This window comes from Vigna unguiculata, chromosome 10 (assembly GCF_037176805.1).
Source record: "Vigna unguiculata cultivar grain cowpea cultivar isolate G323 ecotype 2 chromosome 10, ASM3717680v1, whole genome shotgun sequence".
NCBI lineage: Eukaryota > Viridiplantae > Streptophyta > Magnoliopsida > Fabales > Fabaceae > Vigna > Vigna unguiculata.
Genome location: NC_140801.1, coordinates 31476028 through 31494621, shown reverse-complemented (window position 1 = coordinate 31494621; position 18594 = coordinate 31476028). Strand labels below are relative to the sequence as shown.

General features: G+C 38.0%; 1 protein-coding gene across 1 annotated transcript; it reads left to right on the top strand.

Annotated features, from left to right (window-relative positions):
* Nucleotides 1–8567: 8567 nt before the first annotated feature.
* Nucleotides 8568–10412, top strand: LOC146882381 (uncharacterized). Its single transcript, XM_085667381.1, has 3 exons — nucleotides 8568–9317; nucleotides 9381–9789; nucleotides 10099–10412. Exons 1-3 carry the CDS (start codon nucleotides 8568–8570, stop codon nucleotides 10410–10412), a joined length of 1473 nt encoding a protein of 490 aa, XP_085523507.1.
* The last annotated feature ends 8182 nt before the right edge of the window (nucleotides 10413–18594 follow it).

Below are 18594 nucleotides of genomic sequence, written 5' to 3'. Positions count from 1 at the left end.
CCAAAAATATCGGCTAATATAAGCTAATCCAAATATCTCCCCTCGTCATCATACCGAAATAACATACCTAAAAGTCCTCCTCCTTCTCTCGGTCAAAGTCCGACCTCCTCCAATCAACATCCCAACTCGGCAACTTGCCGAGACAACACCCCCTCTTTCTCTCAACCCTAAACCGACCTCCTCCAGTCCAGGACAATTTCAATGTTAGTATTTGATTTCTATGTTTAATGCTTGCTTTGGTTTGTCCATCCATAGCTTGATATTTGGTTCATTAGGTGTTGAAAAATATCTTTTGAACCTAGAAATGAAATTAAGTACCTAATGGAGCTTGTATCTAGGGATAAAACATGATTCATTAGCAATCTTAAGACTCTTGAACTTAATGTGCGATTGTTGTTGTTGTTGAGGATTCAAAGAACTGAAACTTAATGAGTTGACAATATGTCAAAGTCACTAAGAATAGGATTTGAGTATTCTTATGAGTTGATTTAACATGAAAGTGGAATTGAGATGTTTATGAATGCATGAGAATGAATTTAATGAAATCTAGTCTTGACAAATGTAAATACTATATGTTAAATTTTTGTTGCACACCAACTGTTTAATAAAATAACAAAAAAGAGTTCCTTTGCATTTCTGTGAACTTTGTTGTCTAATTGAATGTAAATTGCGAGATTTGTCGAGGGTAGCATAAGTCTCTTGGAAAATTATATCTAGACTTTCCACTTTATTATTTGTATAATTTGGTTCACTTGTCAATATTGTAACAAGACTATAACAAAGAAAGATGAAAATAAAGATAAAGGTAGAACATTCATATTTAGATAAAGAAGTTGATATGAAGAAGGGATTCTGAATATTTAGAAGTAAAGAGACTCAATTATCATATTCCTCAACATTGCTTCTTATTTATTTTAGATCATATATCTTTATATTTTATCATTTGTGCAATATTTCTTTGTGTAGGAAAATGCCCGTAGGCTCTATTCATCCCCCTACTATAGCCTAGTTACACTATCAAGAATCAACAATGATGTTAAAGATAATCAAGGATATCCATAATCCAAAACAGTGTTGGATGATAGTTTTCTTCATCATGTTCTCCAACATTTTCTTCAACATGGTCATTGTTTTCTTCAAAATTTGCTTTAACGTGGCCTTCAAAGTTTTCTTCATCAACTATTTGAAAAAAAAAAAACAAAGAATTATGATAACTGTTATTTTTAAAATGACAAGTTAAGATGTAAACTAATCCAACAATAAAAGTATACATTTAAGATTCATTATTTAACTATGATTAACATTTAATGCCAAGTTATATCATTATAGGAAGATTGCATATTCAATTTTAAACCCAAGTAATGAAGGAATGTTTTAAAGCAATGCATGTGAGTCCAAATATATATTCCACTTCATAATGGGTTATGACAAGAAAGGTTGGTATGACCATGTTACTACTAGATTAGCCAAATAAATTCATATTAACATTTCTAAAGTTCGTTTTTATTTGACTATTACAAACTTTATTTTCAAAGTTCTTCATCTTTCTCTTTTCAAATTCATGTCATAAAATCCATGTCTAACATCATTCAAGAAAAATATTCTAGTATGAATAACCATTGGTAAAGAATTTGAAAATACTAAAATAGCATTTATTGTTACTTTTGCATAACGAATGAATGTATTGAATGAAAGAAACAAACAAAATAAAAGAAGAAAAATAGGGAAGAACATGTTTGTAAATTGGAGTGAATGTGATTGTGTAAAGATTATAAAACTTGATATAGTAACTCTTGAGAACTAGAGAATGGAGTCTTCAATCAAAGAAGAAATTGAGAAAGGCATCTCAAGACGACAAATTATATATATATATATATATATATATATATATATATATATATATATATATATATATATATATATATATATATATATATATAAGAAATCATCCTATTCGTGAAGGATAAAAGAAATTTAAAAGAGACATTGGTTATAATAGACTTATTTAGCAATTTTCTTCATAGTTTTAAATGTTTGGTTTCTTGAATAAGATTAGTCCAGGTTTGATTAAGAAAATCTAATGAGACTATGTTATGAGAAGTGATGAGTGTGTTTTTATGCAAATAAGTGCATCCAACTATTGGGATGTCTTGTAAAGAAAAAAAAAAGTATTTGCAATGACCAGAAATCAAGCTTATCACACCCAAGAAGGCCATTCGAAAGAGCTAAAAAATTAGGAAATTTTGACTTTTTTTTACCGTGTTTTGTTTTAGTGTACTTCATACTCCTTTTTTATATTTTATTTTGACATGATTTTATTTTAATTCAATCGGGGTGTGTTGTTTAAACTTTATCTTTCGGTTTTAACGAGTTCGTCATAATTATGGTTATTGTAGTTGCTTGGGTGTACTACAAGTATTGGGGCATTTGTGAAGCTTGGAGAAGAATCTGAATACATTAAGATCATCTTCCGAGGGGACTACAAAAAGGAACACATTACTATTATGTGGAAAATTAGTATGGGTACCCTATATCTGAATTTTATGTGTTGAGAATTTCTATCCATCTTGCACGGGAAAAAAATTAAAGGAATAATGCAATTTTTTATACGTGTTCAACCCATACATTTATTTATTTTAAATTAAAAAAGAAAACAAAATAAAAGTTAGCTAAAAGAGGGAAATAAAAGATCACAAACCCTATCCGTTAAAACTTTAGAAACATCTTTTCATCTACCTCACTCACGTTTATCTCTTAAACTCTACCAAACACTACAAGAAAAATTGATATTATCTACGATTTATCGTCGGTGATATTTAAAATTCATCAATAAATCAAAATTATCTACGACCTACCGAGGATCAAAAATCCGTTGGTAAAATCATCATCGATAAATTTTAGTGACAAATCAGAACTTTCATCGATAATTATCGACAATAAAATACGTCGATAAAATCTAAAAATTCGTCCATAATTTTTTATTATAACTATTTGTTTAATCCTGTATTGATATTTATTTGTTTTATTTTCGAATCTTGAAATTTTAATGTTCGATTAATGAATTGATTTTTATTGATTTTTTTCTTTCAATCTTATTACTATTTTCATCTCATAACAAAAATTATAAGAAGATTAAATCACATAAACATAAAATTCATTTCTTCATTTAGAATTACAAAAAAAAAATCAACAAAGAATTTTCATCACAATTCTTTATGTTCATCATTTTCACCTTATGTTGCAAACCAAAATCATTCACAGACGATTTCTAGAAACAAAAACTATCTCCAAAAAGTAACATTTTAATCCAAGAAAAAAAAAGTCGTCATTTTATCACTATTCATATGCACAAATCATCAAAGATCCATCCCCTAAACCAAAAATCAAAAACTCAAACATCTCTATCTGTTAATCTTCACTACTATATAGAAAAAAAAATCACACAATAAATCACAAAAAGATCAACAGCTTCAACTCCATGCCATGTTACAATATTGTTTCTTCACTAAAAGCTTTTAATCGAAGATGCTCATTATCTCGTTCACCTTGCTCACATTTTCTTCCTCCATGGACGCTCGTCTCGGACCCTTGCAGATCCCGTTCTATGACACTGTTTAGTTAAAATCCTCGTCGATTATCGGAGATTGAACTCGCTGATTAGCAGAGAATGCAGCAATGACATGGTGGTTGTTCACTGGAGAAAGAATAAGCTCTCTTAGAGGGATGAAGGTAGCGATGGAAGAGGGACTCCCAAAGTGGCTGATGTTACTAGCAACAACTTTTTGAATGAGGAAGGTGTGATCGAAGACGAGGAGACTTTGGTTTTGTAAAACACTAGAAAATGGTATTTTAGAAGTGATAGTGGTTTAAAAATTATGAAACTTGATTATTTTAATATTAAAAGATTTTAGCATAAATAGAATTGTTATAAATAAGTTTCTTTATTTTAAAACACATCATCTCTCTAAAAACCACTTTTCTAGAGCTCTTTAACTTCTTTCTAAGTGTTTTGTCTTTCTGGTCGTCTGATTGAAGAACCGAGACCGTAGGATTGATCCTTTTGATGAGCTCTTCAATTTGGACTTATTAGTTTCTCTGTTTGCATAAGTTAAGTTTCGCTCTCTTTTTTTGGTCTTTTCTATTTTATGTTGCATGTAAGACCTCTTCCGCTTGCATGCATTGTTTTATTTATCAGTATGAGTCTATACTGATTAGTGATCATAATGGTATGTCCTAATCGTTCTTATGATGTTTCTATGTGTAGATAAAGCATCCTATGGAGTTAGAGATATTTGACGTTTATAGAGTTGTTTAAGCAGGATACCAAGTAAGGGAAGCTAATATTTATCATGTCTCACAAACCTGTTAGGAATGTTATTATATGATTATTTTGTAATTGACTAATGTGTTTGATATGTGAACTGGGTTGTGATGTTTGAAAATGATAAATACTTAGGTTTGATTTGTTGTTTGAGAAAAACCATATGTTATAGGTGCAATTGGATGCAATTGGTGTGAATATTTTGATAGAATTAATGTTCGATACTTGAATGGTCTCTGTAGAGGTTTTGGAGTTGTATGGATTGGTTGAATAGGTATAATTTTGCTTAAATCAGTTTCTGCAGAATTGTGCATATTTGCTTACTCGCTGGGCAAATGAGTTGATATGCAGAATTATGCAAAACACTGATTTACAAAACTATTCAAATTCGCAAACTCGTTGGGCGAGTGCTACTCGTTGGGCAAATTTCCAAGTTAGGGAAATCCTAGACTTGAACCACTAGTTGAGCGAGCATAGGCCAGTGGTTAGACGAGTGTTACTTGTTGGGCGAGTAAGTCAGAACCTGAAACTTGTATTTTTGAGTTAAATTGGGTGGTATTTTAGTTATCATAGAAGCTTTGAAACTGAGTTGAGATTGGTTGATGCTTACCCAAGGAGGATTAGTTGTGATTGTGATAGTATGTATACATTGAGGTAGGGATTGTCTTGGCAATTATTCTGACGCTCTAATAACCATTCAAATTCTCAAGTAGAGAGGAATGGGGTATGTGGTGAGAGGAGCAAGAGGTCCTAGCCTAAAGGTTTTTCCTTGACCATAGGTGTTAACGGACTTACCTTGTTTATGGTAGAGTTTTCACTCTTAATATGTCGCTCTGCAGAGCATGAGATGCCACTACAAGTGCAAAACTAACTTAATCTGACCGTAATGCATGTATTCAGATTAGTTGAGTCGTAGTCTATAAATATATGTATGTGAATATCTGCTTGTTTGTAGTTGTTATATATATATATATATATATATATATATATATATATATATATATATATATATATTATATCGTTTAAGAAAATTCTTTAAAAGTTTTTAGCTTACCCTTCTTCTGTGTTTCTGTCTTGTGTTGTATGTTTTCCTTTTGCGATGATCACCTATTCAGTGGGAACAGTGGTGGTTGCAGTTTCAGAGGCACCTTTGGAGGTTGAGGAGCCATCTTTTAGGTCGGAAGGAGGTCTCAATGGGAAGTTGTTATAAGTGGTTAGCTTGTGTTTAGAGTTAGAAATGTTTGGTATGTATAATTGATATATTTATATAGTTCGATCATTTGTAAGATTGTATTAATATACTTTATACATTTGTTTATCTGTTTTGAACACTATGATGGAACATCCTAATTTATTAGTTTTAAGCTACTAAAATTGGGATGTTACAGGTTTCCTGTGCAAACATAGTCATGGCACCTCACAAAAAATTTGAGGAGAATAGGAGGCAATAGGATTTTTGAAGAAAATGGGAGTTAGGGGTTTTTAAACTGAGGAATGGGATTACACCGACATTTACGTAGCCTAGTCTCTCCTTTTCAAACAATTGTAATTTTATTAATATTAACTATTATTATTTTTATCAATAAAATTTAAATTAATTAATTAAATATTTAACAAAAAAATTAAAAGAGTAACGAAATATCAACATTACTATACTTAAAATTACTTTTACCAATAAAATTTAAATAAATCAATTAATTAATTAGCACAAAAATTAAGAAAGTAATAAAGTATTCATAATTAATGGTGAGAAAATATTATATTGTAAAAAAAAGAAATTCAAAATAAATGGTTTTCAATAATTAAAATTATTTTTATGAATAAAATTTAAATCAATTAATTAATTAACACAAAAGTTAATAAAATATAATAATTAGTATTAAAAAAATAATATTATAAAAAAAAGGAAATTTAGGATAAATGCTTTCCTATAATAAATATTACTTTTATAATTAAAATTAATTTTTTTAATTAATTAATTAACACAAAAATTAAAAAATAGTAAAATATGATAATTAGTAGTTAAAAGAAAATCTTATTCTATAGAAAAATAAATTTAAGATAAATGTTTTTCTTATAACTAAAATTATTTTTGTAAGGCTCCTTTATATTTTCTGCCCTAAAGATTAGTGGGCTGCCCTTGTAAGTGGGCCTAAGGCCGACCCAACATATAAGTCCTTAGGTCTGCCCTAATTCCACACTCACTCTCACTCTTGCAGAAACTCAGCAGCCGTCACCTTCCCCTTCCGTACTAGAGCTCTGCTAGGGTTCCTCCCCAAGTCTCTCGAGCTAACTCCGAATCAGTTTCTCCTCCACGTAAGTACCCCTCTAGATCATCGGAGTTCCCTTTTTGCTTTCCATTGTATTTTCGCAGTTAGGGTTTAGTACTAATCTGCCCTTGTTCCATGCACTTTCTGTTTTCAGCTCCTTAGTGAGTTCTAGAGCTGTTGTGCTCCTTGGTTACGCGTCGAACGTCCTGTACGAACCTATTTCCAGGTACGGGAAGTTAGGGTTTTAATTTCGAGTCATTCTTCTGAACCGTGTATGAGTTGGTTGTTGATTTTATGGTGTGATATTTCGTTTTGATGCGTGAGAGTATGTTGCATGAACTGTTTGGGTGAAGAACTTGGCTGCTGCAGGTGAAACACTGGCGAGACCTGTTAATCTCGCCCAAGCGAGCCAGTCTCGCCTAGGCGAGATGAACAGGGAGCTCGCCCAGAGCTTTTGCGCAAAAGGCCGCCTAGGCGACCAGCTCGACTTTTGAGCGAGCAGACAACTCGCCCAGGCGAGAGGGGTCTCGCCTAAGCGAGATCCCGCGTTGTCCATTCTCGTGTTTTTGTGCCCTCGCCTAGGCGGAGTGGGGAACTCGCCTGAGCGAGACCCCTCAGCCTGAGCGAGGTGCTGGGCGAGGCAGTTCTGAGATTGAATGTCTGTTTGTTCCTGAATGATCTGTTTTGGTTGAGTATGATTGTATGATGAGTGATATATATAATGGAGCATGGAGTACATTTTGCATGACTCATGAATTGTAAATGATGGGTTGGTATGAGAATTGGCGTGTGAATTAAATGAGACAGATAATATTAAAGTAGCATGATAACATGATGAGTTGGATCTTATTTACATGGATAAACTATGAGGTGTTGGAATGAGTGGGGCCTGGATCACAAAAGGCATTGGCTTCGAAGGTTGATACGAGTAATGTATATCTATGCATAGTAATTATTATTTTGGTTATGTGAATGAGGTCGACCTGTGTCAGTGCATAATTCCTTGGGGTCTCTAGGTGAGACTTTTAGGGTTGCACTTCAGTGGTCGGGACGTAATTCCATGGCCCCTGTTAGTGGGTGTCCATGGTGGTGCCCCATTTGTATAACTAGGTAAGGATTCAAGGTAAGGACTGCATCCTGACACTCTAAGGGGCCAGTTAGTCTCACTTAGAGCGAACTGACTCTTGTGGTGAGAGTAGCAGGAGGCCTGAAATTCATTAAGGGCTAACCTTGTGGTGAGGGAGATTTGATTCATCGTAACACTTGTAACACATAGCTTGGAGATGAGCAGCTCACGGTTGAGCAGGGGTATCCACCACAAGTGCAAGCATCCGCTGAATTCGACTGAGTTATACGTATCCGGATGAGTCGAGTCGAGTCGTAGTGTATTGAATGAAGAGTCATAACATGTTTGGTTGTTATATGGATGTGAGATGATGAAAGTGTATTTGATTTTATGTTGTATATGTTGTTGGCTCTAGCTTACCCGTTTTGTTGCATGGTTGTGTTGTATGTGGCTGTTCTTTCTTGCGATGATCATCAACTCGGTTGATGGGAGCAGATGGGCGAGGTCCTCGTGGTCAACAAGGGAACGGCGACTCCACTGCTTAGCCATCTGGGCCGGAGTTTTCTTCATGTTTTCTTTAGGGTTACGGCCCCTGTACCGTTTTATGCTTTCCTACTCTACACCCTTTGTTAGAATTGTATCTGGTTTGTGTTGGCATCATGGTGTGCCAGGTTGTAGGGGTTGTGTTAAGGACCCAAGACCACGCTACTATACTTTTATCGCGTGACGTTTCCTTTAATTTCGTTTGATAATTAAATGGGACGTTACATTTATGGTATCAGAGCGGTCATTCCTTAGGTCTGTGGGCTTGGAATGTCCGCTTAGCTTTCTTTGTGTCTTCTGAGTCTTCTTAGTTAAATTCTTGCCTTTATCAAGCCTAACCAAGTGATTTTCTATGTGCCAGTGAACTATGGCACCTCCTCGTAGGACTTCTCAATCATCCCAGGGAGACGTACCTGATATCGCCAGAGCCATAGAGGCGATGGTGGCAGCTATGGCGCAGCAGAGTGCTGCGATGATGCAACAGCATGAGGCATCCATGCAGCGACAGGCAGCATCGCTTGAGCAGCAGCAGACGGTGATGGAGCAGATGGAGGCTGCGAGGGTAGCTGCTGAGGATGCCCATCGACAACATATGGAGGCCCTCCGCCAGTTGGAGGAGAACAGGGCGGCTGCCCCTGTGTTTGGTCCGGAACCACGACCCGCAGTCAGGGAGTGGAGCCTAGAGGATTTTCTGAAGCACCACCCGGCGAAGTTTGACGGGAAGACTAGTCCTGACGCCACAGACCAATGGATGAAGGACCTAGAGTGCATCTACGACGCCAAGATGTGCCCTGCGGAGAACAGGTTGGCGTTCTCGGTTTATATGCTCACGGGAGAGGCGGAGCATTGGTGGAGCAGCACCAGATCCATCCTGGAGGAGAGGGATGAGCCAGTGACGTGGGAGGCTTTCAGGGAGAGATTCCTCTCCGAGTACTTTCCCGACAGCATCCGGTACGCCAAGGAGGTGGAGTTCCTCCAGTTGACCCAGGGAGGGAAGGTAGTGACGGAGTATGCTGAGAGGTTCAAACACCTCAGCCGTTTCTACACCCTGCCACTCGATGAGGAGTGGCGATGCAGGAAGTTTGAGAACGGGCTCTGCGGTGACATCCGCTTGATGGTAGCTCCTTTGTCCATCAAGGACTTTGCCGTTTTGGTAGAGAAGGCCAGGGTGATGGAGAAGATGAAGCGCGAGGTGGAAGGCCAGCGCCCACAACAGCCACAATCGCCTCAGAGGATCGGCGGACCATCTGGGTCCAAGCCTAGGTATGAGGAGCGGAGGAGACCATATGATAGGCCCCACCATCAATCTCAGGGGTCTAGGGGTCTTCCTCCTCAGCAGGGTCGGGTGCAGTGTTACAAATGTGGAGGACCCCACCCGAGGTACGCTTGTCCACGTATGGAGGGCTACCGCAGATGCAACAACTGTGGCAAGGAGGGCCACTTTGGAAAGGATTGTCCCACCCTTGCTAGGGCAGCAGCACGCCCTCCAGTTCAGACTCCTCACCAGCACCAGCGGAGAGATAGAGGCAACCGGCCTCAGGCGACAGGCAGGGTATATGCCATGACCGGAGCTGAGGCTGCAGGTTCAGGTAACCTTGTTATGGGTTATTATGTGATTGCTGGGATGAGGTGTTGTGTGTTATATGATTCTGGAGCGACAAACTCTTTTGTGTCAAATACATGTGTGGAACGGTTGGGTCTGCCGGTGCGCGAACTGCAGTGTGAGCTTGCGGTGTCTACTCCGGCGTCGGGTTTGGTCAGGACGTCGTCCTTGTGTGCTAGGCTTCCAGTAGAGGTAGAGGGACGCAGGTACAGGGTGAATCTAATCTGCCTGCCTCTACAGGAGTTGGAGGTGATCTTAGGGATGGATTGGCTCTATGCTAATCGCATCTTGATAGATTGTCGGGAGAAGAAGCTACTTTTTCCCGATGCAGAGGAGCCTGAGTTGATGTCGTCTCAGGGTGTTATGAGGGAACTGCATGACGGCGCGCAATGTTACATGATCTTCACACATATAGAGGTGGAGAGAGGAGAGACAACGTCAGTGATCCCAGTTGTGCAGGATTTTGGGGACGTATTCCCGGAGGAGGTACCAGGGTTGCCTCCCAGTAGAGAGGTGGAGTTCTCTATTGATCTAGTACCAGGTACAGGCCCAGTCTCAATGGCCCCGTATCGTATGGCTCCGGCAGAGTTGGTAGAGCTCAAGAAATAGATAGAATATCTGATGGAGAAACAGTTCATTCGACCTAGCACTTCGCCTTGGGGAGCACCGATATTGTTGGTAAAGAAGAAAGATGGGAGTTCACGTCTGTGTGTGGACTACAGGCAACTGAACAAGATGACGATCAAGAATAAGTATCCGCTCCCAAGAATCGACGACTTGATGGATCAACTACATGGGTCATCGATATTCTCGAAGATAGATCTGAGGTCAGGTTACCACCAGATTTTGGTAAAGGCTGATGACGTACAGAAGACAGCCTTCAGATCCAGGTATGGCCACTACGAGTATGTGGTTATGCCTTTTGGCGTGACCAACGCCCCAGTAGTGTTCATAGACTATATGAACAGGATCTTCCGACCCTTTCTAGATAAGTTTGTTGTGGTCTTCATAGACGACATTCTTATCTACTCCCAGACTCAAGAGGAACATGCAGAACACTTGAAGTTGGTACTTGGTGTTCTGAGAGAGAAGCAACTGTATGCCAAGTTGTCCAAGTGTGAGTTCTGGATGGATGAAGTTCAGTTTTTGGGGCACGTGATATCAGCCCAGGGAATTGCTGTGGACCCAGCAAAGGTCGAGGCAGTGGTAAAGTGGGAAATTCTTAAGTCGGCCACAGAGATCAGGAGCTTTGTGGGGTTAGCAGGCTACTATAGGAGATTCATAGAGGGATTCTCTAAGATAGTGGCACCTCTGACTTTGCTTACCCGGAAGGACCAACCCTTCACTTGGACGGACAAGTGTGAGGAGAGCTTTCACGAGCTAAAGAGGAGATTGACGAGTGCTCCTATATTGGTAATTCCGGATGTGGAGAAACCGTTTGAAGTCTTCTGCGACGCGTCTCATCTCGGGCTTGGCTGTGTCTTGATGCAAGAAAAGAAGGCAGTGGCGTATGCTTCACGACAGCTTAAGGTGCATGAGCGTAATTACCCCACTCATGACCTTGAGTTGGCAGCGATAGTATTTGCCTTGAAGATCTTGAGGCACTATCTGTATGGTGCTCAGTTTCGGGTGTTTAGCGACCACAAGAGTTTAAAGTACTTGTTTGACCAGAAGGAGCTTAACATGAGGCAGAGGAGGTGGATGGAGTTCCTGAAGGACTATGACTTCGAGCTCCTATACCACCCGGGGAAAGCAAATGTGGTGGCCGACGCCTTGAGTAGGAAGACAGTGCATACTGCACACCTTATGATTAAAGAGGTGGAACTACTAGAGAAGTTCAGAGACATGAGGGTACAGGTGGAGTTGGGGTCCGAGTCCATTAGGTGTAGTACCCTTACTATATCTAGTGACTTCTTGGACTCGATCAGAGAGAGGCAGTTATTGGATGCCAGTCTGAACAGAGTTAGAGAACAGCTTGGATCAGAGGAAGCCAGAGACTTTGCCGTGAGTGATGATGGCATACTGAGGTTTCGAGGCAGAGTATGTATACCTGATGACGTTGAGGTGAAAAAGTTGATCCTTGAGGAAGGACACAAGAGTCGTCTTAGCTTGCATCCTGGCATGACTAAGATGTACCAGGACCTCAAGGAAACTTTTTGGTGGCAGGGGATGAAGAAAGATGTGGCTCGGTTTGTATCGGCTTGTTTAACGTGTCAGAAGGCGAAGCTGGAGCATTAGAGACCCGGTGGAATTCTACAGCCTTTGGAAATACCAGTGTGGAAATGGGACAGCATCTCCATGGACTTCGTGACTCATCTTCCACGGACTTTTAGAGGACATGACACCATCTGGGTGATAGTGGATCGGTGGACCAAGAGTGCACACTTTTTGGCGATGAACTTGAGGATGTCCATGGCCAAGTTGGCCCAGCTGTACGTCAAAGAGATTGTGAGGTTGCATGGGGTACCCTCGAGCATAGTTTCCGACAGAGACCTGCGATTCACGTCCCGGTTTTGGCAGACGTTACAGGGTGCTATGGGTAGCAAGCTCACCATGAGTTCAGCTTATCACCCTCAGACCGATGGCCAGTCTGAGAGGACGATCCAATCGTTAGAGGATCTGTTGAGGACTTGCATACTGGATCATCTGGGGGCTTGGGATGAGGTGTTGCCCTTGATCGAGTTTACCTACAACAACAACTTTCATGCGAGCATTGGCATGGCGCCATACGAGGCTCTTTATGGCAGGAGGTGTAGGACTCCTCTCTGTTGGTATCAGGATGGAGAGGCAGTGTTGGTTGGACCCGAGTTGTTAGAGCAGACCACCGAGAAGGTGAGGATGGTGAGGAATAGGATGCAGGCTTCTCAGAGTAGGCAGAAGGCCTATGCAGATCGTAGGAGGAGGCCTTTGGAGTTTGCAACGGGAGATCATGTGTTCTTGAGGGTGACCCGAACCACGGGCGTGGGAAGGGCTCTCCACTCAAGGAAGCTTTCACCCAAATTCCTTGGCCCATACCAGATCACGAGGAGGATTGGGCCAGTGGCCTACGAGATAGCTTTACCCCCGTAGTTGGCGAACCTCCATCCGGTGTTTCATGTGTCACAGCTGAGGAAGTACGTGTTCGACCCAGCTCATGTGTTAGAAGCCGAAGATATACAGATCAGGGAAGACCTCACTGTGGAAGTACCACCCATAGCTCTTGAGGATAGCAAAGTTGAGGAACGTCGAGGAAAGACGGTTAGTTTGGTTAAGGTCATCTGGGATCGGAGGACGGGTGACTCGACTTGGGAGTCAGAGGAGGACATGAGAAAATCACATCCACATCTGTTTGCCTGGTGAGTCTTTATTTTCGAGGTCGAAAATTTTCTTGTTGGGGAGAATGTAAGGCCCCTTTATATTTTCTGCCCTAAAGATTAGTGGGCTGCCCTTGTAAGTGGGCCTAAGGCCGGCCCAACATATAAGTCCTTAGGTCTGCTCTAATTCCACACTCACTCTCACTCTTGCAGAAACTCAGCAACCGTTACCTTCCCCTTCCGACCTGAGCTCTGCTAGGGTTCCTCCCCAAGTCTCTCGAGCTAACTCCGAATCAGTTTCTACTCCACGTAAGTACCCATCTAGATCATCGGAGTTCCCTTTTTGCTTTCCATTGTATTTTCGCAGTTAGGGTTTAGTACTAATCTGCCCTTGTTCCGTGCACTTTCTGTTTTCAGCTCCTTAGTGAGTTCTAGAGCTGCTGTGCTCCTTGGTTACGCGTCAAACGTCCTGTACGAACCTATTTCCAGGTACGGGAAGTTAGGGTTTTAATTTCGAGTCATTCTTCTGAACCGTGTATGAGTTAGTTATTGATTTTATGGTGTGATATTTCGTTTTGATGCGTGAGAGTGTATTGCATGAACTATTTGGGTGAAGAACTTGGCTGCTGCAGGTGAAACAGTGGCGAGACCTGTTAATATCGCCCAAACGAGCCAGTCTCGCCTAGGCGAGATGAACAGGGAGCTCGCCCAGAGCTTTTGCGCGAAAGGCCGCCTAGGCGACCAGCTCGACTTTTGAGCAAGCAGACAACTCGCCCAGGCGAGAGGGGTCTCGCCTAAGCGAGATCCCGCGTTGTCCATGCTCGTGTTTTTGTGCCCTCGCCTAGGCGGAGGGGGAACTCGCCTGAGCGAGACCCCTTAGCCTGAGCGAGGTGCTGGGCGAGGCAGTTCTGAGATTGAATGTCTGTTTGTTCCTGAATGATCTGTTTTGGTTGAGTATGATTGTATGATGAGTGATATATATATATATAATGGAGCATGAAGTACATTTTGCATGACTCATGAATTGTAGATGATGGGTTGGTATGAGAATTGGCGTGTGAATTAAATGAGACGGATAATATTAAAGTAGCATGATAACATGATGAGTTGGATCTTATTTACATGGATAAACTATGGGGTGTTGGAATGAGTGGGGCTTGGATCACGAAAGGCATTGGCTTCAAAGGTTGATACGAGTAATGTATATCTATGCATGGTAATTATTATTTTGGTTATGTGAATGAGGTCGACCTGTGTCAGTGCATAATTCCTTGGGGTCTCTAGGTGAGACTTTTAGGGTTGCATTTCAGTGGTCGGGACGTAATTCCATGGCCCCTGTTAGTGGGTGTCCATGGTGGTGCCCCATTTGTATAACTAGGTAAGGATTCAAGGTAAGGACTGCATCCTGACACTCTAAGGGGCCAGTTAGTCTCACTTAGAGCGAACTGACTCCTGTGGTGAGAGTAGCAGGAGGCCTGAAATTCATTAAGGGCTAACCTTGTGGTGAGGGAGATTTGATTCATCGTAACACTTGTAACACATAGCTCGGAGATGAGCAGCTCAGGGTTGAGCAGGGGTATCCACCACAAGTGCAAGCATCCACTGAATCCGACTGAGTTATACGTATCCGGATGAGTCGAGTCGAGTCGTAGTGTATTGAATGAAGAGTCATAACATGTTTGGTTGTTATATGGATGTGAGATGATGAAAGTGTATTTGATTGTATGTTGTATATGTTGTTGGCTCTAGCTTACCCGTTTTGTTGCATGGTTGTGTTGTATGTGGCTGTTCTTTCTTGCGATGATCATCAACTCGGTTGATGGGAGCAGATGGGCGAGGTCCTCGTGGTCAACAAGGGAACGGCGACTCCGCTGCTTAGCCATCTGGGCCAGAGTTTTCTTCATGTTTTCTTTAGGGTTACAGCCCCTGTACCGTTTTATGCTTTCCTACTCTACACCCTTTGTTAGAATTGTATCTGGTTTGTGTTGGCATCGTGGTGTGTCAGGTTGTAGGGGTTGTGTTAAGGACCCAAGACCACGCTACTATACTTTTATCGCGTGACGTTTCCTTTAATTTCGTTTGATAATTAAATGGGACGTTACAATTTTTATGCATAAAATTTAAATAAATAAATAAATTCATTAATTAACACAAAATTTAAAAAATAATAAAATATTAATAATTAGTAATTAATAGTAGAAAAAGGAATAATTAAGAATAAAAACATTTCTTTTGTAAAGTTTATTCAATTTCTTCTTTTTTAATTTATGATTTATTTTTTAGTTTTTTTTTTAATTTGATTAATGAATTTCTTGACGGAAATATTTGTCGGTAAAATCTGTCCAAAAATATATCAGTAATTGAATTTTAAAAATTTGTCCATAAAATTTGTTGCTAAATTTAATTTACCTTCAAATTTTTTTTCGTTGGTAAAATTCCGTCAATAATGATTAAAATTTTAGTAGTGTCATGTTATTCTCTGTCTCATTTCTTTCACTTCTAAAATCCTAGAGGTCTAACTCTCTCCCCTTGTCTTCCACGTTGTCTTCTCCCAAATGACAGACTTCATATTTATTTTCAATTTGATGACCTTCTACTCCTTCAACAAATATCAGAAGATGATTGACTCCATGGTGGGTTGAAGTTGCGGAAGCTTGGAAAGGATGAAGATAAGGTGAATGTAAGAACTAAAGTGAGTTAATTTATGGATTTTGGATTTTAGCACTTTTCATAAAGATTGAAAATTTTCTGTGCTTTGGGAAATAACTTTTGTTATTAAATGAAATTTATTTTAGCATCATTTTACTTTTAGTTAAATTAGTAATATCCGACCGGGATGTTACAAGTTACCTAGACAGTAACACAAGTTAAGCCTACTTAGGCACCACCTTGGACTACCTAATCACAACAAGCATTCCATTTACACTAATCAAACTTTCAAGCTTGTTGCGGATTATGTATATACCTAGCCCAACAAATATGCTAAGTAATGTAGCCCAATAAGGCTCATTTAGCTTTACTGACCTTTAACTTTACTGACCTAAAGTGATTGAAAGATAGTATATGTGACTAAATCTCGGTAGTTTAATTACGTCATGATATTCCTTAATATCATATATTTACAGAATATTTGGTATATTAGGTAATGTATTATATTATTGTTACTATTTCGCTAATTTAACATATAAACAATAAGTTGTTATATTTGTTTATATTATTTGATATTATCTATCGTGATCACTCAAATCATAAGGGTCCAAAAATCCTATAAATAAACTTAGTATTTCACCAGGAAATACACATTCTCATACTCATTCTCTCTTATTCTAAAAATTTAAACTCTTTTACTGACTTGAGCATCAGAGAGTCTTTTATAGATGAATCTTTCTCTTTATTCCACCCCTTAGTAACATACAAAAGGATTCTTCAATTCACTTACATCTTGCCACATGTTCAAAGGTTCACATGCCGGATCCCGATAAGAATAATTAATGATATCATTATTGAATTATTTATTTATTGCTTTATATCATATTTTAATTTTTATTCTTATTATTTTTCATTAAATATTTTTATTTCTTTATCTTCAATATTTTGTTCCAATCTTTACATAAGCAATTTTTCGATAGGCTAGAAATATGTGAAAGTTGTTTAGAAACATTAAAAGATCCATTGGAAAGGCATCATGATTTTACAATTTTTTTGGATTTCGAACTTCAAATTCAAACTTTTATTTTGTTATCATATTTTTTTAGAAATTTTTAAAATTTAGAATTTTAAATTCAAACTTTACTACCGTACTGCTATATGTTTCAAGTTTCAAATTTGACAATATAAATATTAAATTTTAAAAAAATTTGAAATAGTTAAATGTCTCTATATGTTTAAAAGTTTAAAGAATTTATAATTTTCATGTTTAATAATACACTATGTTTATGATATTAAAATTATTTTTAAATATTTTTTTAAAATTTAATATAAATGTATCAGAATTTTAAGTATTTATATTATTTTCAATATTTTCTTATTTAGTTTATTTTTAATTTATTAAAGGTGTTATAATCCTATTACCTATTTATTGTTTTCTATTATATTTTAAATTTTATTATTATTTTTTTTTATTATTCACATATTTTCATTAAATTATTTTTATTCTTTATAATTCACATTTTGTTTTCATCTTAAATACAAAATTTTCTTATAGGTTAGAAATATGTGATAATTTTTTAGAACAATAAATTCGTCCATTAACAATCCTTAATTTTTATAATTTTTTTGAATTTTGAATTTACTATATATGTTTCAAATTTGAAATTTGGTAATAGAAACATTACTTTTAGAAAAAAAATTAATACTGATATAGTTATTTTTTTTATATCTTTAAAACTTTAAAGAATTTATAATTTTCACTTTTTAATACTATTGTTGAAATAATTTTTAAATAAGTTAAATTTAATATAAGTGTATTACAATTTTAAATAAAAGATTATTTCCAATATTTTATAATTTTAAAATTTTGTATCTTTATAATTTTAAAAGTTTATAATGCCATGTTCCAAACCTTATTGCTTCGTATGAATGGATGCGTGTTCCTAACAAAGTATTTGCGAACTTAATCAGTCCACGATTTATGTTATAATATGGTTTTACATATGGCTGCAACCAACAATCAACCTTCCTCCATGACATGGGTGTAGGAATAGTATTGAGAAATTTAAAATTTTCATTCTTTAATAACGTTTTTCAATCTCATCATCACAACCACCAAAATTGAAGAGACGCCTATCTTTATTTGTTGGAGACAGTGAAAAGGCAAAAAGCACCGGGTGAAATGGGCATCATTACCATAATTTTTTCAACTCAAACCCTCCCAAAATTAAAACAAAGGAACAAACATTTTCTTATCATTCAAACATCTTAACATCAACATACAAAATATTATACAACTACTTCTAAGAAGTACTATTATATTCCATAAACAACAAAAATCCTCAAGAACAGTTATACATATTAAAAGAAAACTCGGTAGAAAAATGATAGGTTGACACCCACATTTTACCACTTTTTTTACCACCTTAAGTGGCATCACCATTTGATATTTTATATTTCATTTTTAATTAATTTGTATCCTTTCACGCTGGCACAGGAGATTAAAAGTATTTTCCGCGCGTGGACTCATTTTGGTCTCATTTTCACCTACCAACCATCCCACCATTTCCACCCCAATTTTTCAAACCTCATTCGCTCATTCTCTCTGCTTGGTTTATTCCTTTTCACCCACCAAGCCTCCACCCACGAGAGGAAAAAACAATTTCATTTTGACGGTGGCTCTACTTTAATGGCGAAACTAGGTCTACCATTTCCATTTCCTATTTTCTCCCAAATATTTATTTTCTTCATTCCTTCCTTCCCACCCACAAAGCCTACCACCAAAGAAACCTCCCATACACGATTGCTTCAAGGAACCCTAAAAGGGGCGTTCTCCAATAGGGTTCAAA